This window comes from Vigna unguiculata, chromosome 7 (genome assembly GCF_004118075.2).
Source record: "Vigna unguiculata cultivar IT97K-499-35 chromosome 7, ASM411807v1, whole genome shotgun sequence".
NCBI classification, from domain to species: Eukaryota; Viridiplantae; Streptophyta; class Magnoliopsida; order Fabales; family Fabaceae; genus Vigna; species Vigna unguiculata.
Window position 1 is genome coordinate 25,058,982 of NC_040285.1, and position 22,982 is coordinate 25,081,963.

General features: G+C 33.9%; 4 protein-coding genes across 9 annotated transcripts; 2 read left to right on the forward strand and 2 right to left on the reverse strand.

The window, feature by feature from the left end:
• Positions 1 to 474: 474 nt before the first annotated feature.
• On the reverse strand, positions 475 to 5,564 carry LOC114192296. 6 transcript variants are annotated; one of them, XR_003606084.1, is made up of 6 exons: positions 5,216 to 5,564; positions 4,964 to 5,079; positions 2,629 to 3,037; positions 1,693 to 1,782; positions 1,518 to 1,605; positions 475 to 836 (listed from the first exon to the last, which is right to left on the reverse strand). XR_003606084.1 is itself a non-coding variant. In XM_028081975.1 (3 exons), the coding sequence occupies exons 1-3, from the start codon at positions 5,321 to 5,323 to the stop codon at positions 2,674 to 2,676; spliced, it is 588 nt and encodes a 195-aa protein (XP_027937776.1). In that variant the 5' UTR covers positions 5,324 to 5,564; the 3' UTR covers positions 2,485 to 2,673. The 6 variants fall into 6 exon arrangements, 1 of the variants encoding a protein (XP_027937776.1); XR_003606083.1 differs by having other exon boundaries at positions 1,693 to 1,786; XR_003606082.1 differs by having other exon boundaries at positions 475 to 819; positions 1,693 to 1,815.
• Positions 5,565 to 5,744: 180 nt separating this feature from the next.
• Positions 5,745 to 7,204, forward strand: LOC114190206 (RNA pseudouridine synthase 1). The gene is made up of 2 exons (XM_028079003.1): positions 5,745 to 6,848; positions 6,967 to 7,204. Exon 1 carries the CDS (start codon positions 5,907 to 5,909, stop codon positions 6,840 to 6,842), a length of 936 nt encoding a protein of 311 aa, XP_027934804.1. The 5' UTR covers positions 5,745 to 5,906; the 3' UTR covers positions 6,843 to 6,848; positions 6,967 to 7,204.
• A 3,968-nt stretch (positions 7,205 to 11,172) lies between these two features.
• Positions 11,173 to 14,521, forward strand: LOC114192654 (calreticulin). Its single transcript, XM_028082428.1, has 14 exons — positions 11,173 to 11,356; positions 12,053 to 12,160; positions 12,268 to 12,460; positions 12,555 to 12,813; positions 12,899 to 12,955; positions 13,041 to 13,088; positions 13,172 to 13,258; positions 13,357 to 13,414; positions 13,515 to 13,582; positions 13,669 to 13,764; positions 13,849 to 13,896; positions 13,991 to 14,020; positions 14,099 to 14,191; positions 14,274 to 14,521. The coding sequence occupies exons 1-14, from the start codon at positions 11,251 to 11,253 to the stop codon at positions 14,283 to 14,285; spliced, it is 1,263 nt and encodes a 420-aa protein (XP_027938229.1). The 5' UTR covers positions 11,173 to 11,250; the 3' UTR covers positions 14,286 to 14,521.
• Positions 14,522 to 16,916: 2,395 nt separating this feature from the next.
• On the reverse strand, positions 16,917 to 17,974 carry LOC114190513 (universal stress protein A-like protein). The gene is made up of 4 exons (XM_028079427.1): positions 17,695 to 17,974; positions 17,492 to 17,598; positions 17,284 to 17,396; positions 16,917 to 17,207 (listed from the first exon to the last, which is right to left on the reverse strand). The coding sequence occupies exons 1-4, from the start codon at positions 17,861 to 17,863 to the stop codon at positions 17,111 to 17,113; spliced, it is 486 nt and encodes a 161-aa protein (XP_027935228.1). The 5' UTR covers positions 17,864 to 17,974; the 3' UTR covers positions 16,917 to 17,110.
• Between the last annotated feature and the right edge of the window lie 5,008 nt (positions 17,975 to 22,982).

Sequence of the window (22,982 nt, forward strand, 5' to 3'; positions counted from 1 at the left end):
CTATACCACTCCAAGAATATCTCACTATTACAAACCCTCACCTACATTATTTCTGCAAACCCTCACCTACATTATTTCTTGCTCGTGCAAAAATACATGATTATAACAAACAGAGACATAACCATAAAATACATGATTATAACAGACAGAAACATAACCATAAACCAGGATAAGCTACTATATTTAAAAAAGAATAAATAATGATTTTCAAACAATTCATTCACTACACACAATTATTTAAACCAACTATAATTTCTACTCCAGAGAATTTTGTGCACTAAATTAACCTCAGATTCTTTACATATCATATGAATCCCGATAGATTTTGACATTTAATATTTCGATTATACCTACCTAATCCCTTTTCATATGATAGGGATAACACACTTGTAACACATCATAATGGTTCTCTTTTAAATAAAATCCGTCATAAAAATCTAGGTAATCTCCTAATTGAATTCCTATCAATGCACATTAACACTAAAATGAAATGTTTACTTCCTCGAATGTCATTCCACTTACATCAAAATCAATAACATATACAATATTCTTCATCAAATTTATATCTAAATATGTTCATCTCATTAATTTCATACATTACATCTCTCTTTCTTATATCTAAATATGTTCATCTCATTAATTACATTACATCTTATTTGCAAATCCCTTTCGCTTACTTAGCCAACAGGACCCTGCACAATTTTCATAAATTCATCCCGCAAGTCTTATGTCATCCAGCTAAGTGAAACATTCCTGCTTCTCTTACTTTTCACAAAAACATTCTCCCTTGACGGTTGTATCACTCACCCGCAAATCATGCTTCAAATACAAAATTTCTGAAAGATTAAAAATGGACCACTCGTCACCTTTTTTTTTTTATGGTGGTGTGTAAAATGATTGAATTAATATTAATTAAAAGAAACATAATCTAATTTTATAATAGTAGCACAGTTAACACTTTACAACGGTAAAAACTAAAGTTTCAGATCATACATTAGTATATTTGTCAAAATTTCAATAATATACATTAATGTTTATCAATATTACGGATAAAAAGGCAAATGTTTTAAGTTTATAATATAACTTTTTAAGAAAACCGTTAAAATGGTATTGTATTAAACTTCTATTGACATGTTATAGACGACCATTTCTCGGGGTTTTTTTCTTCCAAATTTCTGATTCTTTGATAAATGTCTCTTTAAATAAATTTTATAGTTTAATTAAACAAGTTTCCAACCAGTTCAACAGATGTTTTATCAAACAGACAGATTGAATCCAGATTTCCGAGTATTCATGTAAGTTTCCTGCCATACCTTTGATTTTTTTAGGAAAAACATTGACTAAGAAACTTAGTAGAATAGAAGTTCTATATAGATAGATAGAATTATGGGCTGAAATAATCTATAAAAATATTTTATCTTTAGTGTTGATAAGATCTGATTCCATAATGATCAGATCAAGTTAGATGAAAGAAATCTTCCATTCAAACGTGATGGGTTGAAGCTGGAGGCACTCACCTTCGTTCATTTGTAAAGACTCAAAAACGAACAATTCCTTTGTTGCTAAAGAACCCCTAGGGGTATTCCAAAATATTTGCATCTGTACCTATATTGAACAAAGAAAACAACGAGTGAGGTGTTCGGATATTTAACTTTCTAAAGTTAAAAATTATATTGAGCCACCAACACTAACCATAGTAATAATTGTCACGCGAGTATCTTGCTAAAGCAAGTGCGGAGCTTGTAGTTGTAGGAATCCCGCGCTCCAAAAGCACAAAGAATGCTTTCTTGATAAATAAGCCAATGATTAGACTCCCTACAATTAATATTTACCTTAATTTCATAAATTAAGAGAATTGAAGCCATGTAACTACTCAATGTAGTGTTCTGATTCATATTAGAACATATATTCCAAATTTTATAATTCACTTACTGTATCAATTAAAGAAACATTCTTCAAATGAAACACATTTTAATCCTCTAAAAATTAACCAAAAAATGTTTTAACAGCGTTCCAAAAACATTAGTTTAAAAACTTCCTTATAATGTCTTCTATTTTCCACCACTTGACTGTCCACTTAAACTAAAACGCAACCCAAACAAAGACCATAATCATTAGCAAATGTCGATCTAATAATGAATGAAAAGGCTAATGTAAAAGTCAATATGTGTGTCACAACAATGCAGATAGTAAAGGATGATTGTTCATAATAATACAGTCTAAGCCTCAATTCAATATATGAAAACAGTAAAAAGTCACTTAAAAAAATATACAACTAATAAGTTTTTCAATTTTGATGGGTTTTATAAGCTGAATATGGTCATTAGGCTGAAAATTTAACTGCTTTAGGGCAATTGAATTATGTTGTAAGATTAAATGCAAAACAAGAGGGCTTCAAGCTTTATGGCATACACCATGATACGCACAATGTAATACACATATCTCCTCTATCAACCTTCACAAAATTAAATATAAAAAAATTAGTCAATCAACAACAGACTTTTAAGTTTCATGAATCAATTGTAGGTATAGCATACATAATGATTGTTGCATAGTACACGACTTTCAGTACCAAGATTCATCCAAACTGCAGTGAAGTTCTACAAAGTGTCAATATAATATATTTACCAGATTTGATCACTTCAGTTACAAAAGGAATGTCGAATTTGCAACTCAAGTCTTCGAAATTGATGCAGGTGATTTGCCAGAACCTTCCAATACTGCCGTGGGATCAGAGAACCTGGTTGAAGTTTCGTCTGGTCCTTCCAAATTTATTTCACTGAAGCTTCTTTTCTTTGATGGAGTATTTGTATTTGTGCTTTCATTTTCCTTCTGCTTTCCCTTGCCTTTTTCTTTTCTGTTGCCAGCCTCCTTTTCAGATTGCGGTTCTCCATTAGGAAGCGGAAACAATGGAGGCTCCTGGCCACTCAATCGACAAAACACTCGCTCAACAGTTTCACTTATCTCTTTTCCCAGGCCATTATTGTCTACAATTAAATCCCAAACTGATTTTGAGGCTTTTTCAAGTACAGAAGCTCTGCATGAAATAAACATTCATGTAAGAAAAATACAGAAGACCAGAGATCGAAGTATTCTTCTAAGGTATACAATGATAAACATGAAAATACAATCCTAATGGGAATAATGACTTCTAACAACATAAGAATTCTTCAAAGGCCTACATGAACATCTACAACAAAACACAATAGTTATTCAGGAATAAGAGGGTAAATGGAAGAACTTAATGGAGTGTGCCAGAAAGAGCGACTAAGAATTATTTTGAAATTGTACTACCAAGTAGCTGTACATTGAGGAACCCTGCTTATGAACTGTTTTAACCAATCCAATTCCAAACACACAGCTTCTACTTTCCAAACATGCAAAATCGTTGTGGGGCAGGGTATAAAAGGTTAATAGCAGAAATGAGTAAATTGCTGTGGCAATCCTCTGAAAATTAAAAACTATCACTTTGTTTTTGGCCTCTACAGAATTTTGGCATTAGTGTTGACCTCACAACAATATAAAGCAAAATCAATTATAAGAAAATTGACATTAATTTTAGTTACTCAAACTCACAGTCTATACACAGATGACAGAACGATGATTTTGATGCAAATACATGGTTCCTTAATAACAGGCACCTAAGCATTGTTATCGTACATTGATTTGGAGATGAGCACAAAGAACCAAATTTGAGCATGCAAATCTAGGCATTGACAGAAACACTGGTGCAACTTATGCAAGAGGTAAGAAGCCCACATAGAGATAAGGTTGGATCTTAGGCAGATACTCCAACACACTTTGGACTTTCTGGATGGTGGCCGGAGGATGAAAAGACTATAGATTTGAATTTCAAAGTTTGGTAATCTAGCATAATATGTGACTTCAAAGCTGGATAAACAACATAAAACCACTGAGGTAGAAGAAACTTAAATTTTCAAGTGGATCCAGCACACTTAAAACACAAAAATATGGTCCAGTCAATAAGTTACCCGACCAGTAGAATGCGTTATGCCATATAGTGTGTAGAAAATTACTGATCTTTAAGAAGATTTACGCCAATGCTATGGATAATTGAAAACTACAAAATATTCCAGAATGACCACACCATATTTGTAGGATTTTCTCCCTTGCATTCAAAATTATTCCACTATTTAATTGTTGAGTAAAATAACATCATGCAAGCAGAATAGATCGTGTGTGTTCAAAACTTGGAAACCAAGTCCGGAGTTGGGTCAGAATTTGAACCTCTTCAAATATTTGTACTATTCTATTACAACCAAACATAATTTATTCATCCCTTCTGCGTACTGGTTGTCACTTATTTGCAGATTGGTTAGGTTCAGGCAGCTAAAGAGTACTAGAACGTTCAACATTGAACATAGAATACAGCAAAGTAGTACATGCAAGGAAATAGTGTGAAGAATCAAGAGGAATCGAGTATTAATTAAGAGTCGCCTTTTCAGGTTTTGGTAGCCAAATAAGTAACGAGTTGGCCCCGGTAGATAGGTTAGGAAAAATAATAACATTCCATTATATAATTCTATAAAAATATTTTTTTGAAATGTACCTTAAAATGCATATAACAAAAAATAGATCTAATATGATACTTAATATAAGTTTATGTGTTATATAGTATCTTGCGTTAATTTTTCTTCATGATAAGCTATTTATAATTTTTAATTTGCCGACTAACATATGGAAATGCACTGCAGACCATAGCATATTTGCTATTTTCATGTGTAGCGAGAGTATTGTTCACACTGGCTAATGCAGCAATGCTACGGAGGCAGCTGCACTTTATCAATATACATGTCTTTTAGCTTAATTTGGAACATGACAGGACTTGTCTGAAGTGCACAGATTTGATTTATGTTCTTTATAAGAATAATTCAATGACCATAACCCTCTAACAAAATTCAGAATTCAGAATATAGAACATTTAGGTTCATGTATCACTTACTCAAGTTCTTGCCGAAGAGCATCAAAGAGCTCTCTTTTAGTTTGTTTTTCAGCACCGGGGGTGTTAAGAACCTTACTCTGCTCAGCCATCTTTATAGTAGTACTCTTCAATTCCTCCTGTATGAAACACAAAAACGATCAGACTACAGATCAGAGCAACTTGAAGAGAAATAGACAGGTAAAGACGCTATAGAACTTCCAAAATATTTCTACGAGGATTCGAAATCGAAAAAAATAGGAGTGTAGAAATTACATTGGCTTTGAGCTGGTTGATGATCTTCAATCTGAGTGCATCAATTGAGCCGTCGTTCATCAGCGACTCCAACACATCTTCAGGAGTGATTATTGAGGAAGAAGCCATACGTAATTGTCCGCGTTTAACCGTAGCCGAAGCGAAAACGCGGAAGAATTTCGATCTTCGTAAGAATCTTGGGTACGGACAAATGTCGGTTTAAAAACGCAGTTATACGAAGGACGATAACAATTCTGAACTCTGAAAAAGCTAATACAGTGAATTTGACGGAAGGAGAACGATCCTGATATCTGAAAACCCTAACACGATAAATGAAAGAGGAAGAAGACACGGAGACCAGTCACGCTGTTCGCACCTCCTGATATATATATATATATATATATATATATATATATATATATATATATATATATATATATATATATATATATATATATACCAGTTTTTATTGACATTAAATAAAATTTACTAAATGGGAAATGAAACTGATTACATTATTTCTTTAAAACAATTTATTTATTAATTTAATAAATATTATTTTGTATGAGGTGATATTTCATCTAAATGACAAAATGAAGTTGCGAACCATATTGGACTGAACCGTAGTAAGTGGGCCCGTATAAGTAACTAGTCCAATTTCACGAGAAGAAAAAAAAAAAAGCGTGCGAGTCCCTACCCTTCCCTCGTGCGCATGCTCTCCTTCAACCCCAAACCTTTCGTCTTCTCCGCCGTAGCCATGTCAGGGCCCCCGGAACGGAAAATCCCCACAGCCGCAGAGAATTACCCAGTGCCACTGTCCCCTCCGCTTCCCACAATCTCCAAGCAAATCGAGCTCAGCAGAGCCATGACCGCTTCTTCAAACTCAAGCATCTTTTCTCTCTCACCCTCCGACATTCTCTACCACGACGACCACCTCATCGCAGTCAACAAGCACCAAGGAATTTACTGCGAGACCCTTCTCTCCTCCCTCGCTTCCCAATCGCACGAGCTTCACCTCGCTAATCGACTCGACCGTGACACCAGTGGCATATTGCTCTTAACCAAGTCGCACAAGGTGGCCGCGAAACTCGTCAAGGCCTTCACCGAACACAAAGTGAAGAAAACATACATTGCCCTGTGCACCGGTCCTCCTCCCGATTGGGAACAGGTCACCGTCAGATCCGGTCACGGGAGGTCCAAGTTCGGCGCCTGGCGAGTCTACGCTGCTTCCGATGTGGGACGCATACTACCGGGTGGCTCGGTCGTTCGGTCCATGGAAACTTCCTTTGAGGTGTTGTCGGTAAACGGAAATGGAAGCTTTAGGGAGGTCTCTGATTCGGGCGACGAGGGAAATGTTTTGGTGGTTGAAGAAAAAGCGGTGAAAGAGGATGGTAATGCGAGTGAGATAGTAGTGAGAGCGTATCCTCGGAGTGGAAGAACGCATCAGATTCGCTTGCACTGTCAGTACCTAGGGATTTCCATCGTAGGTGATGTGAAATATGAAGGTGAGTACGAGTGGAAAGGTACAACTCATGATGCACATCACCTTCATGCAGAAACCTTGTCCTTTGCACATCCTGTTACTGGTCTTGACGTTATGCTACGTGCACCTCTCCCTCTATGGGCTACCGAGGCGTTTCAGCATTAATACCTGGTGGTGTTTCTATTTTTCCATCGTATATTGTTTCATGAAGATCAGGGTTGTCGAAGCCTTATTCAATCATTCATGTCAAATACTAATGTAACCAATTATATTTACAATTTTGTTGCAGCTTGCGGTTCAGAAATTTCGAGCTTCTTGCCGAGTGATTTTATGTAACAGTTGTTGTATTTTGTTTTGGTTTTGACTGTATATTAACAACCCTGCCCCTGTTTCTCCATGGAATGACATTTATGTTTGATGGTATTCTGCAGAGTACTGGGTTTATTGGCCATTACTTTTGTAATATTCATATGAAATCATTTGAGATGAAGATGTTTGCAAATGGGGATTTCTAGTTTTTTCAGAAATAGGCTATGTTTCATGGTGGAACTGAGTTAATGAATGGAATGATATTCATTTTATTATTTGAAATATAGAAGTGTAAGCATGTAAAAATTCAAAATTTTGTCTGTAGAAGGTAATATCGTTATTCTCCCTTTTTTTTTCTTACCTAAATATGCCTTTAGAGTTGCAATTTAACAGAACATAGAGAAGTGAATGTTTGGCTGATATAAAGACCCCTTTGGCAACTTGCAGAACGAAGATAAAGACATAACAGACCTCTATGTTGTTAAGCAAAAAGTCTGTTGACATGGCTCACACTGGTTTTACTTCCCTTCTAGAATTAAGATAGTGCAAAGATAATTCAATTTTGATTTGTATCTTGAAATTGAGCCACTGTTTCTTAGCACATAAGGTTCAAGACATGTTTGGGATTGTGTGCTTTTGAATTTGGTGATTTCATCTTTCGTATAAAAGCATTAGATTTATGCTGGTTTAATTCAAGCGACTTTGGTTGAGATCTTTAATCATTGAACAGATGATGCTTCTTTGTCTAAACTTCTGTACAACTTTTAAGTATCCAATAACTGGAAGTATTATAAAATGTTTACTACGGATTAACAGCACTGTAAAGTAAAGGTGATGCTTTTATTATAAAACATGCTGTATCACTTGGTCCATGAGTAGGAGTACAACAAAAGTTTTATTATAAAACCAAGCCAAAATTAACCTAATTCCCTTGTGCACTCCACAATGGAATTCTCTAGAATGTTACAAATAATTGTGGCCAACGAATAAGATAGCAGAAACTATTATTTGAAATAGGTTTTTAGGTCTAGAGTAGCTGCAAATCTAAGCATCATAATTTGCCAACCACAATAATAAAATGAACGCCGGCGTCACTAAAATCCATCCATGAATAGGTGAAGCTTCTTCTTATATTAGGCCTCTTTGCGGTTGTCATTATTGTAATTAACTTACTCCAACTGCACTACACGCATGCTCTTTCCCATTCTACATCTTCCACCCAAAAAAGTCAGAAAGAAAAGAGTGTCAACGCATTATTTATTATTTATGAAATATTGTGACTTTAATTCATTAACGAAAATATGTGATCCCTTAAATTCTATGCTTTTGATAAATTTTAAATAAAAGATATATATTATATTGTTAACCTTTCTCATCTATAAAAAAAACTTTATTTCCAATGCCAAACTTTTGTTATGGGTGTAAGGTTCAGCCATGTTATCTTTTTCATAGTTTCTTCACTCCTTTTAACGCTTCAAAACTAAATAGACTCCCACACTGTCAAAACACGAAAGATCCAATAAAATGGGTGAGTGTTGTTTTTGAAAGATAACTTTTGCACAGAGAAATGGGAAACATGTCAGATGTATAATATAAAATTATGAAATGTCGAAATCAAAATTAATAAAAATAAATTACGTGAATGGAGTTTTAATTCCGTAATAGAATATAACATAATAAACTTAATGAATTTATCTTTGATTGAAAATAATAAATATTTTTTACAAAATTTTAAATAATCTATGCATGAATTATTTATTATTTTATTTGTATGCATTATTGCTTTACTCCAGATTTTAAGTATACAAAAATATTTTAAGTGTGTCAATATATGATGTATAGATACGATATGTGTATCAGATATGATACTTATCCGATACAGATACATCGATACGTTTATTTTTAAAATATTAGAATACGATACGTGATATATGATTAATGAAAAGTGTACAATAATTATTGCAAACATAATAAATATATCATTGTTACCAAAATTTCTAATTAGAGACCATTATTTTGATAGTCAAAACCTTGTAGCCAATGTTAGTGATCAATTTAAAAATCAATTTGTCATTGAAACAATTTTAATTATCAATTTAGAGACCGATTATAATTTTTTGGAACTATTTTAGTTGTCAATTTGGTCACTATATAGTAACTAATTATTTTTTGTCACTAAAATTGGTTACCATTCAAAAGTTTTATTGTAGTGTACTACTACTTTATAAATTAGATACTTCATTGATAAATATTGTTAAAGTATCCTAAAATATAAGACACGTGTCGAATAGAGATACGTGACCCAAATTGAAGTATCGGTGCATCTATATCAATGCATATTCTCATATAACTAGTTTAAAAGATGTTAAGTGTGAACAAACTCCTTTGAAAATCATTTTTTTTTTCCTTTTGCGGCTTCTCAATATGTATAAACGGTAGTTAAACTTCAAATGAACTTTAAGAGCATATATTAAAAATAATTTTTAAAAAAGGCAAAAAAATAATGAATATCTCTGATAAGGAAAAATAATATATGAAGGAAATTGAAAAAAAGAAGAAAATTAAATTAAATGTAATATAATTGACCTATATTAAGTAATGGCAAAATCTAAAAATAAGTGAATTAGTTAGAGATTGACTTACAATGAGGATGGATGGCGGATATGGCGGTCGGATTAGGAAATTAAATTAGTTTTTTTTTACATATTAATAACAATAAATATATAATAACGGAAAATAAATGTAACAATTCAAATAAATATACGTTAAAACCATTAATTTTTATTAATGATTTGTTAAATGTGTGTTGAAAACTTATTATCTGTTAAGTGTCACAATGGTAGGAAAAGTAAAGGTAGCACTAATTAATACAATTTATAAAGAAAAAGATAACTAAATAACTAGAAAGAAAATATCTGAAGTGCCCTTAGTTTGAAGAGATTTTTTTTTCGGTTTACATTTAATGTTCACAAAGTAATTTCCTTTATGTTTTATTATTTTCACAATTTAAAAATAAAATAATTTTTTAATATAATGTTTTAAAAAATTAAAACACAAGGACTATACAAATTCAAATACCTACAAATATAAAAATACCATTAAAATTTAATTTTAATTGATTTAAAAATAAAATTTGAAATTTAAAATTAAAACCCAACATTATTTATTTACTTTTGGAATTTGATAATTTATTTCAAAAAATTGTTAATTCATACATAAATATAAATAAAGAAAGTCACAAATGTACAAGTTTAAATAGTTAATAATCATTGATTAAAACTCAGTCTTTTCTCCCATTTGTAGTAATTTAAGGAAATTAAATATATATTTTTTAAATACAAGTTAAGTTTCAGGATACGTTAAAAAAGCTTAAGCTACCATTAGTGTGTCCAAACAATCAGTGTAATTTATTAAGAAGATACTATGGAAAAAATGTCTTTTATTTGAAAAGAAAAAATACATCAATTTTGTTTATATAATAAAAGATAATGGGTGGTTTGATTATTTTAATCTTAGTACTGAACTATTAGACCCTATAATTTATGTATAAATACGATAAATTTTAAATTATTAATACACCGATAGTTATTTAACAATAATTCACAATATTTCATAATTTATCAAAATATTTACTAATTTTACGATGAGAAAAGTCAATCAAAACCAAACCACATAAATTTAACATGGTTTTGATTTGTTCCAAACCACATATATTAAAATTTAAATCAAACTATGTTTAACTCTCATGTTATTAAGACAAATATTTAATAAAAAACCAAATGAAATGAAAACACCACCCCACAATATATGTAAAATAGTTCAAAGAGAATATTTCTTGACATTTTTTAATCAATAATAATTAGTTGTGTCTGAAAAATACAAAATATAAAAGAAAATGAAATGGTATCACACGTGTGATTGATTGTTTGGCTTCAGGTGCCAAATCCACATTAACACAAAACCTGCTGGTAGTAACGTAAACTGCATACACGGATCACTTAACGACTCGGTAGAGTCTGCATTTACCAATGGTAGCGTGCCACACTTCATCTATGACAATAATAGCTGACGTGCCATGACCCAATTGGATGCAGTCTGCCAACTGTCATCCACGTAGGATTTAGCCACGTCAATTTCCAAATTTGCCCACTGCACTGAAAACCCGAAGCATAGTGTCCGCTATATAGAACAGGTAGCTCACTCACTCTCTCACTATTCGAAGAAGCTTTCACATTCTTTCTACATCCCTAGCTCTGTTCCGTCGATGACGATGGCGTTTAGGGTGCGAAACCCTGACCTCCGTTCTCTCATTCTTCTATCTCTCTTGACCTTCACCTCCGCCAAGGTATTCTTCGAGGAGCGCTTCGAAGGTATACAATTTAATTCCATCTATTCCTTTTCTCTCTCTATAGATCGCGTCTCCTGAATTTTCGTGTTTTCATTCTGCATTGTTGTTTGTTGAATTTAGAGTTTCTTGTTTGGGATCATGGTTTTCTTTCGCGTTTGAGCCTCGATCTGAAAGGCTTTTACGGTTCGATTTGTGTTACGAGTTGTACATGTTGTCTGCCTTTGAATGTCATAGTTTGGAGTAGATCTGTCAGCGTGTATGCCGTTTTGCAAATTGTTCTAAATAACCGTATTATGGTGATGTCGGTTTGAAAAGAGGATTATGCATTAGCCTCGACGCCGGTTCTCAAAGTAGAATGGATAGACGAAGAGAGAATGTGATCTAACATTTTAGGTTAATTTGAGATTTGATCCTGGATTGTTGTGCAGACAACAGTTACAGACTCCCAGCATGTTTGAATAAGTGATGTTAGTTATGTCCTTTGTAGATGTGCTAATTGATATTAGTTATGTCCTTTATAAATTGCTAGCATTTGCGTCATCTATCTGATGCCACATTGTCTGTAAGATTACTGTAAGAGTCTCTTTTTCTTTATTTTTAAAATGTTGTCAGTTCACCTCCAGGGGTAGTACTTTTCCACTGTTCATTTGTATCATTTTATAATCTTAAATCGGTATTATCTGGTTTTCTAATGTGCATGTGTTTTGTGTGATGCCAGCCGGATGGGAAAATCGGTGGGTTAAATCAGATTGGAAAAGAGATGAGAACCTGGCTGGGGAGTGGAACCACACCTCTGGTCAATGGAATGGAGACGCCAATGACAAAGGTGAACTAAATTACTATGTTGAACAGTCATGTATTATTGCTGCTCATGTTTACTTTTGGCCAAAATTGATAATGAGGTTGTTTCGTTGAATGGTGATATGTATTCAGGTATTCAAACAAGTGAAGATTACAGATTCTACGCCATTTCTGCTGAGTACCCTGAATTCAGCAATAAGGATAAGACACTAGTTTTCCAATTCTCTGTCAAGCATGAACAGAAGCTTGACTGTGGTGGTGGCTACATGAAGTTGCTTAGTGGGAATGTTGATCAGAAGAAATTTGGTGGCGATACTCCTTACAGGTGATTCATATATCCCCGTTTGTTATTGCTACTCGTTCTTGATTGATGCTTTTGATATGGTAGCTGACCTTTTGACGTTTATATTCTGTTGCAGTATTATGTTTGGACCAGATATCTGTGGTTACAGTACCAAGAAAGTACATGCTATTTTGACCTACAATAACACAAATCACTTGATCAAGAAGGATGTCCCTTGTGAGACTGACCAACTAACTCACGTTTATACATTTATCCTCCGTCCAGATGCAACCTATAGCATCCTGATTGATAATGTGGAGAAGCAATCTGGTAGTCTCTACTCTGATTGGGATCTTCTCCCTCCAAAGAAAATCAAGGATCCTGAAGCTAAAAAGGTACTTTTCTTACCGGTGTTAATTTAATTTGTGAGACTTATTTTTGTTGAACTATTGATAAATTCTAATCATGATATGCTCACAGCCAGAAGATTGGGATGACAAAGAATATATTACCGATCCCGAGGATAAGAAACCAGAGGTAATGCCTCTTCCAAAAGGCCTCTCATCTCACCTCGTATGAACTTTGTGTGGTATATACTGACTTCTATATCTTGCATTTATAGGGATATGATGACATCCCTAAAGAGATCCCAGATACCGAAGCCAAGAAGGTACTTTTTACTTTGTAGTTTCCTTTTGCTCTATATATCTCATTGTGTGCTTTAATTACTGATTATAATATTTGTTGTTATAGCCCGAAGATTGGGACGATGAGGAAGATGGTGAGTGGACAGCCCCAACCGTTCCCAACCCCGAGTACAAGGGCCCATGGAAGCCAAAGGTTTGTGGAAGCATTCTTGTAATACATGAAATATGACGTACTGCATCATGTTTGATAATCGATTTGCTTCCTAACTTCACATCCTTACCTTTCTGCAGAAAATGAAGAACCCCAACTACAAAGGAAAGTGGAAGGCACCAATTATTGACAACCCAGGTTAGAAAGCAATGGTTCATCATCGGACACAGTAGTAGTATTTTTATATTAATTTGCAATATAGGATCAATATATTCACCACTTGAAAAACATGTACCAGATTTCAAGGACGACCCCGACCTCTATGTTTTCCCCAACTTGAAGTACGTGGGCATTGAATTGTGGCAGGTAAATCTTCATTTTAATTTAATGTCACCCTTTTAGTCGATTATTTTCCATTTGAACTCTTACTAGCAGGCAATTTTATCTTGCAGGTGAAATCTGGCACTTTGTTTGACAACGTCTTGATTACCGATGATGTTGAATATGCCAAGCAACTGGCTGAAGAAACATGGGGCAAGCACAAGGATGTAAGCTCTTTCTATTGTCTAATCTTTGGCCTAAATTACACTGTTAGATGATATGATCTCCTTAATGGAATTGTTTTCTTGCAGGCTGAGAAGGCAGCATTTGAAGAGGCCGAGAAGAAGAAGGAAGAGGAGGTAAAAATTGATACTGAAAAGCAAATTTGGTATTTATGCAATTATCTGGAAGAAAGAAACTTTTCTTACTCCTATATTTTGATCTGTTCTACAGGAAGCAAAGGAGGATCCAGTTGACTCTGATGTAAGTAGAACTATTGTCTTTTAAAAATTTTGTCCATGAGTTGCAGTGATTCTGACGAAGTTAATGTTTTCTGTGTAGGCTGAGGATGACGATGAAGAAACCGATGAAGCTGGCAATGACTCTGATAGTGAATCAAAGACGGAAGCTGGGGAAGACAAGGAAGATGGTCATGTAGGTTTTTCATCTACTCAATATTTCTCACTTTAATCAAGCTTGGGAGCATTGTGTTCAACATTTTGTGTTTGATGTGCAGGATGAGCTCTAGGCAGTTTGCAAAACGGATGAGGATTTTAGCGGAAAGTCATATCGTTTTTCAGACGTAGTGTTTTTTTTTGTTTTGTTTTTTCTAGATAAGCAAACTGTGGAAAACTGCTAGTAAGAGCTGGAAGCTTTTGTTTCAATTACATTTGACTATTTTACTGATTAGAACAGACAAAAAGTTTCTTTTGTTTCGATTTTCCAATTACGTTTGAAGTCTAATAGCATTTTTCTTTTTGTAAATCGATTTCATGCATCGCACGCTCTTTCTAAAATCTTATAATTTTTATAAAACGGATTAACTAATCCACTAATTGCCGCTGTCTTCTACTTGGTAAGATTTGCTTTAATCTATACCTCTTTGAGAGTAGGTTAAAAAATGTTAACGGGATTTGTGGAATGAGAAGCTAAATGGTAAAAATTGCAATTAAGAGGAGAAAAACCGCCCCGGCCCGCCCAATTAATCTATACGTTAGTGCTTCAACCATTGGCTTCCATCGGAGATATTGTAAATTTGAAACCACTCCGTGTATGATCACAGTAACATATTCTTTTATGCTCCAACATCATTGAGTTTCGATTGGTCTTCTGTAGCCTGCCTCTTGGATTGCTCCTCCTGGAAGGAATAGTCTTCGTTCTTATTGCATTCAATTGAAAAATGGACATGCTAACAGGTTGCGTGTTATATATCAATGAATGAGGCACTATTTTTCGAATGATTCTGTGTTAATTATATGTTCAGATTCTAAAAATAATTAATTTAGGGTTATTAAGATTTGCTTTAATTACATGAATGTTTTATATAGACACAAATCACTTACTCAAACCCTGTTAATACACAACTTGAACAACCACACATTCTTTCTAACAACTTCACCTCTTATCACTTTCCAATTTTCTATTAGCACCACAGTAACATTGAAGAACTCTGCAATTTTTAGTGTGCACTGCATATGGTTGTACATAGTTTATGAAACCGGACTATACATAATCCATATTATTATATACTAAACAAAACTAAAATCTTTTAACAAAAAGTGAATTGGATTATTTTTTAGTTTAGTTAAGAAAAACTGAAATTATGTAATTACAAATATTGCAATCAATCATATTTTTCAGTGGTTTTTTTCTTTTTATCAAAATCATAGAGAATCTTTACTTATATGATAAACTTAAAAGTTCCCATTACATTAAAATAACTTAAAAGTTTAACAAAATGTCATTTATTTATAATATATACAACATAGTTCTATCTTAACCATTATTTTAGTAATTATAATCCAATTTTAAAGAATAATCAAAATTTAGTGCATCCAAAAATTACAAGATAAAAAATGGAACATATCCTATAATAAAAATCTAGAATACATCACACAGTTAAATTTTATGACATTAAATTTTGAATTAAATCTAATCACAATTAATTTTAACCACAATGATATATTAAGACAGAGCAAGAATTCAAATTGAAAGCAGAGTGATATAAAAATAAAATCATCATAAAAAATAAATAATAAACAAGACATTGTTTAACAAAATCCAATAACACGGACATAAAAAATAAAAAGTTGAAAAGTCCAAGATAAGATAATATAAGTGAAAACAGTGCAGTTTTAAAGTAAGAATATGATTGCAGCGTTTTACAAATCGAGAATTAACTATTAACTCAACTATGCCCAGCCCTAGCCGTGCATGTCGCTTCTGATATTTGCCTTGATCACAAAAATGAGGAACAAGAAATATTTTTAAATTAGGGAAATGACGTTAATTGTTTAAATCAGATAAAACAAGTTGGGATGAAGCAGCAATATATGTTTTAAATGTCTTAATGACTTGAAGAACAGCTTTGGCCTAATCAAGTAGTGGATGAGATAATTTCATGACTCACGCTAATGAAGGAGAACATCTGTTTTTAATTACTGATTTTGCCCAACTAAAGGTCGTAATCATTCAAGAATTTTCTGGTGTACGCTTCAAGAATCTTTTGGCCCATATCTCACACCCAGTTGACACCCATAAAACCCACACCTGCATCCCCGTCAAATATCACCTCTCATTCCATCAAAAGATTCTCAAAAATGTTTTCCAGGAGAGAAGGGAGTGATTGAGTTCGGAAAAAAATTTTCAAAATTATTTATTGTGTTTGGGAAAATCAATTTTGGAAATAATAAGTTAAGTGATAGGAAATAGAAAGAAAATAATAGGGTGCAAGAAGTAATTGTTCTCCTCCTGTTGTCGTTTTCAGTTTAAACTTCAAAAACTTAAACCAAATTTAAATTTTATAATTTATAGGCTCATTCATCTTTTCCAAACTTCAAATTTGTAAATTCAGGTCATATTATCACTTTTCCTTTTATTAATTCAACTTAAGTGCGGATAAGAGGGGAAATATTATTGACCATGATCATAAGTACCATAAGTACGACGGAAGTAACATTTTACTAACAAGCATAACGATAATCATTCATGACAACAGTTACTTTCCTCCATTTCATCTTATGAGTAATTTAAGTTTTTCTAAAAAAAAAATTAAAGTTAATTATCATTTTAAAGTTAATTTAAATTATCTACTAGGTGAGGAGAATATTGTTTAAGAGTAATAAGTGTCGTAAGCTGCACAAACACAAACTAATTAAAGTTATAGGGATCAAAACCATAAGATAAAGGAAAATAAAAAGTAGTGTCACAAGACAGACTTTTGGTAGAACAAAAGCCAAAAAAGTTTAATATATATTTGGCAATATATCCCTCTGGAGGAACAAACAAAAACACACACAACTCAAAGTAACTTATTTACAGAAGAAAAGAAGGTGGCAAAGATTAAACTATGATTTATTGGTTTCCGATAGCTGGTTTTGGCTTCTTCACAATCAAAACCGGGCACTTCGCGTTCTGTGCACAGTGATTACTAACACTTCCAAGGAAAGCCCTGCAACCATTCAACACCCAAAGGTTTATCAACTAAATCTACAAGAACTAATCAAACACTTCATTTGTGAACTCACCTCTTGATGAGACCATAGCCATGGCTTCCCATCACCAACACATCAGCACCCAACTTTTGAACCATTTCACAAATCACGTCCCTCGGATCGCCATTCTCTACCCTCGTCTCCACCTTAATTAACAACCACATCATCGTTCATAACAATCACAAAATTCAACAACCAAAATATAATCATAGTAAACAGTTTATTAAAACATGTTAATTACTTTTTCAATATTGTTGCACAATTTCTTGGCTTTCTCCAAGACGACATCCGCCACTTCCTGGCCGTACCTCTCCATGGCTGCCGTTATGTCGGAGGAAAACAGATATCCTAGGAATTAACAAACACCACACATGATTAATCAATCAATGTAAACACAAACCGAAGCTTGGTCTTTTTGTTAGTCCTATGTTTGATTGATCATACCCGTGCCATCGAAGGTAGAGTAAACGACGCGAGGGGGTTTCACGTAGAGAAGAATAAGGGTGTCCTTGGAATTTTGAAGAACAAGGTTTTCGAGGCACCATGAGAGGGCGTGCAAGCTCTCCTCGCCTTCATCGACGGCCACCAGGATCCGGCGTTCTTCTTGTGCCATGTCAGCCGTTGATTCTCAAAGCTTTGAGATCACAGCAAGGTTAAGGAAAGGATAAGTACAAAGTAGTAATATGAAAAGAGTGAGTCGTATCGTATGTATGTGTGTGACATTTGTGTCTATTTATATCATTTTGCCACGTGTTCTTATCCAAAGATGAGTTCATCATAAAAAAGATGTAACGGACTTTTACTGAATCTGTTGGCGGTTCTAGGTTTGGGTTTCTGGTATTCTAACACAGTGGGCCTTAAATCCATTCTTCAGTCTTTCTAAACAAGCCCACTGAATTCTAAACCTCAGTGTAATAATAATTACTATGTTTTATCGGCTTCAAAACTTCCATAATAGAATGGATATATGGGTAATTCAGTGAAGTAAGATTTCACTTATAATGGGTTTATCACTTAGTGACAGGTTAATCACTTTGGGCGCCTTCTCCCTGCACCTCCAAGAATTCTTCTGTACCCCCAAAATTGACGTTTATGCCCTTATTTAATATATCGTGAGAATGGGTGAAAGTGGGTAGGGACGCAGCGTCAACGTCCCTGCACCCCCCAAAACGTTAGTATTAGTATTCTTGTACTCCCGTTTCTTCTCCATCCTGTCTGCTTTCATTAAAACTTTTGCTCAGTTTCATTGTGGTTCGTGGTCCTGAGAGCTGTCCTTCATTCGTTCATTCTCTCTGTGGTGGTCCCTCTTCTGGTTTGTATGACTTTCATTTATTTTTTTTTAAGGAATCCTGTTTTGTTTATTCTGTCAGTGTCTTAAGTATGCATTATTGTCATTGAAGGTTGGTCCTTTGAAGGTTGGTTCTTTGAAGGAAGGTGGTTGTGAGTATCTCCTCTCCAAGTTGTACTTCCGTCGATCCAGGTTAGCCTTCATACCACCTTAAGTTCTTTTTAAACGGAATTTGTTTAAACGGATTCTCTGCGTTTCAAACTTTTACCAAATGCAATACAAAAGTTGTTTTACTATAAAAGTCAAAATGTATGGGAAACGGAACACAAAATCCGTTTCAAAATGTTATGAAACGGTTTCTGTAATCCGTTTCATAAAAAAATTTGCAAATTTTTTTATGAAACGGAATACAGAATCCATTTCATAACATTTTGAAACAAATCCTGTATTCCGTTTCATAAAAAAATTTGCAAATTTTTCGAAACGGAATACAAAAGCCGTTTCAAAACGTTATGAAACAGATTCTGTAATCCGTTTCATAAAAGAAATTGTAAATTTTTTTATGAAACGAATTACAGAATCCGTTTCATAACGTTTTGAAACGGCTTCTTTATTCCGTTTCCCATAAATTATGATTTTCGCATCCATTACAAAATTACATATGTGTATATATATATATATATATATATATATATATATATATATATATATATATATATATATATATATATATATATATATATATATATATATGTTCATTACTCATGTTCGTAGGTGGTTGTGGGGATGCTGTAAGTCACCTAATTTAAGAATACATTTGTTTTTGGTGTTTTTGTTGTATGTTTGTTAGATGATAAATGAGAGTTGATAAGGAAAGTGTATGCCGTTTCCCATAAATTATGATTTTTTTCGCTTACACCCATTCATAAAAAAATAACACGATCACCCCATTATTTTTAAATCTTACTTTTAAATGTTAGTGGTAAATAAACCTTGCATAATATTCTGTTAAAAATTACATCCACACCCCATTTCTTTCTTCTTGATTCCATTTCGAGTTCTATGCAAAGAAGAGAACTCGTGAATAAGATTGGTGGCATGCATGTACGTGGTGTCGTCGTCTTAGAAATAGAATTGAATCACTTATTTCGTTCAAATTCCCACTCCTTATTTGCATGGATGTTTTGTCCAACAGACCAAACACTTGAACATCAAATAGAAACCAAAATTTTGTTTTTCCAAACGGATTACATAATCCGTGTCTTAAAGATGTGAAACGGAATTTGTAACCCGTTTCACCAAGTTGCCTTTCCTTTATGTCAAACGGGTTTTTGGATCCGTTTCATATGTTTGTGAAACGGAATAGGTATTCCGTTTCATACTTGGATTTTGTGTGTTGGTGTGTATATTGTGTTATTGGTGAATTTTTAATGTGAGTGAATGTATACTGTGTGATTGGTGAATTTTGTAACGTAAATCATGCAATGAATATCAGCATGCAATTAGTTTTCAATTTTTGATACGTGTTGCATTCACTCGTTTTCTGTGATACGTGTTGCATTCTTTATGCATTTAGATAGGTTATTTACGTATTAAAATTTCTTTTTTTATTATAGTTCATTATGGAAGATCATCATTTTAGTTATTTGAGTTTCTTGGATTCTCAAGCGGATTCTCAACAAAATTGTAGTCTCATGTCAGATTTTTCTGATTTTGTTCATGATATCTGCGAACAAGATTATACATCTCATTTTACAACCGATGATATTTTCTCAACACGTGAAGATTTAATTAAATGGGTTAGAGGGGTTGCTTATAATCTTGGATTTGTCGTTATTATTCTAAGATCGGATAAATATAATGGACAACCAGGAAGAAAGACCCATGTATTATTAGGTTGTGAAAGAGGTGGAAAATATAGAAAATACAAGTGTGATGCAGAACCGAGTTTATCTGGGACAAGAAAATGTGATTGTCCCTTTAGATTGAGAGAGAGACCCATTTCTCAAGGGGAGGGATGGGTGTTGAACGTAAAATGTGGTTACCATAATCACGATGTCTCTTCTACTCTAGTTGGTCACCCCTATGCGGGTAGGTTGAAGTCTACTGAACAGTCGTTGCTTGTTGATATGACCAAAAGTCAAGTCAAACCTGCAAATATACTTCTCACTCTGAAAGAAAAAGATGATTGTAATGTTACAACTCTGAAGCAAGTGTATAATGAAAGATATAGGTACAAACGTTCAATAAGAGGTTCAAGAACTGAGTTACAACAGTTAATGTTGATGTTGGAACGTGATCACTACATCCATTTTAGTAGATGTCTTGATGAATCTGATGTGGTAAGCGATTTGTTCTGGACCCATCCTGATGCTGTGAAGTTGTTAAATTCATTCAATATTGTCTTCTTAATGGATAATACCTATAAAACCAATAAATATCGGTTGCCATTACTTGAGATTGTTGGTGTGACCTCAACAAGATTAACTTTCTCGGCCGCTTTTGCATTTTTATCTAGTGAAAAGCAAAATAATTTCATTTGGGCTCTTGAAAGGCTAAGAGGTCTGTTTATGACGTCCGAGGGTGGTCCACAAGTCATTGTAACTGACAGGGATCTTGCTCTAATGAATGTTGTTGGCATGGTGTTCCCTGAGTGTTATCATCTTCTATGTCGTTTCCACATTCAAAAAAATGTGCAGGCAAAGTGCAAAATGTTAGTAAATTCTGTTGATGCATGGGATGTTGTATTGCAAGCCTGAGAGAATGTCATGGACTGTGAAGATGAATTAAAGTTCAACGAGTGTGTTCATCGTCTTGAGCTTGTTTGCCAGCCATGGCCTGTATTCTTTGAATATGTTAACGACTCGTGGATCATTCCTTATAAGAAATTCTTTGTGAAGGCATGGACGAACAAAGTTATGCATTTGGGGAATACAACATCAAACAGGTATGTTTGTATTTTGCTATTAATTAATTTTTTTTTATTAATGGTTTATATGATTTCCTTGTATAAATTGTACTAGGGTTGAGTCTGCTCACTGGAGTCTGAAGAAAGTTCTTGGAAGTAGTATGAGAGACCTTTGTTCGTGTTGGGATGGAATTCACAACGTTATTATCTTGCAACACAACGAAATTAAGGCGTCTTTTGAAAGAAGTTTAAATCTGATCAGTGACTCTTACAAGGCATTGAGTTATAGAAGATTAGTGGGAAATATTTCTAGATGTGCCTTAGAACTCCTTGCTCTAGAGTTGGAAAGAGTAAAGAAGATTGGATTCGATAGTAGTCTGCATTCTCAGACAAACTTATGGTCTACCATGTGCGTGTGAATTAGCGCGATATGATCCTGGGATTATTCCTCTCCAAGAAATTCATGTGATGTGGACTAGGTTGAGCTTCTCCAATGTCTCGTCTTCACAATCTGAAGGGCAATTATCTATTCAGAGGGAGGTTGATCTACTGCTTAATCTTTTCAAAGAAGTTGATATTGCAGGAAAAGTGACCATAAAACATAAATTACTCGACATAGTTTGCCCTTCCATGACATCGATGTTACCACCACCGAGTAAAGTTAAGACGAAAGGTGCAGCTAAGAGTCATAGATCAAAGAAGTCAACCAAACGTGATCCCTCCTATTTTGAGCATGTGGACGCCTTCATTGAGTCCTCAAGACAAGGCACATGTGTTGCAAAAACAGAAAACAAGCTGAAGAGCAAACGTGTAATTGAAGATAAAGTAATACCCATGCTAGAACAGTTCAATCCTGTTTTTCATCCTTATATACTCGATGTTGTCGATGTTGTGGCGGACGATCATTGTGGATATAAATGCATTGCTGCGTTGTTGGGTATGGGTGAGAAGTCGTGGCCTCTAATCAGACATGATCTATACAAAGAACTTAGTCAATGGCGAGACGAATATGCAACATTAGTTGGAGGCTATGATCGTCTGGAAGAACTGAGAAAGTCTTTGCTAGTTCAATCACCATCAGGGGTATAACTTCTATACACCAATGTTGAAATTTATGTATTAAAAGTTTTTTATGATTTTGTTTTATTATAATCTAATTAATTATATACAGGCTAATCGAGACAAGTGGATGACTATACCAGACATGGGATATGCGATTGCTAATCGGTATAATGTAATCCTCGTGTGCTTGTCATCAGTTCAGAATTTGACGATATTCCCACTTCGTACATCCCCACCTATTTCGCAAAGTCAACATCAACTAATTTGTATCGGACATGTTTACAATTCTCATTTTGTGCAGATATATATATGTTTATATATATATATATATATATATATATATATATATATATATTATTCTTATAAACAACTTTATTTCTCGATTGACTAATTGTGTATTTACAGGTTCGTCTACAAGAAGGTTGTCAATTACCGCCAGTGGATATCATATCATCTAGCAATTGTTACCCAAAG

Bases quoted from the DNA above. Each gene is read 5' to 3' on its own strand.
- LOC114190206 (XM_028079003.1), top strand. From the start codon at position 5,907: ATGCTCTCCTTCAACCCCAAACCTTTCGTCTTCTCCGCCGTAGCCATG.
- LOC114190513 (XM_028079427.1), bottom strand. From the start codon at position 17,863: ATGGCACAAGAAGAACGCCGGATCCTGGTGGCCGTCGATGAAGGCGAG. The intron at 17,599-17,694 runs GTATGATCAATC...GTTAATTCCTAG, and splicing joins CTCTACCTTCGATGGCACGG to GATATCTGTTTTCCTCCGAC. The intron at 17,397-17,491 runs GTAATTAACATG...TTGTTAATTAAG, and splicing joins TGTGCAACAATATTGAAAAA to GTGGAGACGAGGGTAGAGAA.
- LOC114192654 (XM_028082428.1), top strand. From the start codon at position 11,251: ATGACGATGGCGTTTAGGGTGCGAAACCCTGACCTCCGTTCTCTCATT. The intron at 13,089-13,171 runs GTACTTTTTACT...TTGTTGTTATAG, and splicing joins CAGATACCGAAGCCAAGAAG to CCCGAAGATTGGGACGATGA. The intron at 13,583-13,668 runs GTAAATCTTCAT...TTTATCTTGCAG, and splicing joins TGGGCATTGAATTGTGGCAG to GTGAAATCTGGCACTTTGTT.
- LOC114192296 (XM_028081975.1), bottom strand. From the start codon at position 5,323: ATGGCTTCTTCCTCAATAATCACTCCTGAAGATGTGTTGGAGTCGCTG. The intron at 5,080-5,215 runs GTAATTTCTACA...TGTTTCATACAG, and splicing joins TCAACCAGCTCAAAGCCAAT to GAGGAATTGAAGAGTACTAC. The intron at 3,038-4,963 runs GTAAGTGATACA...TATTTCATGCAG, and splicing joins GCTCTTCGGCAAGAACTTGA to AGCTTCTGTACTTGAAAAAG.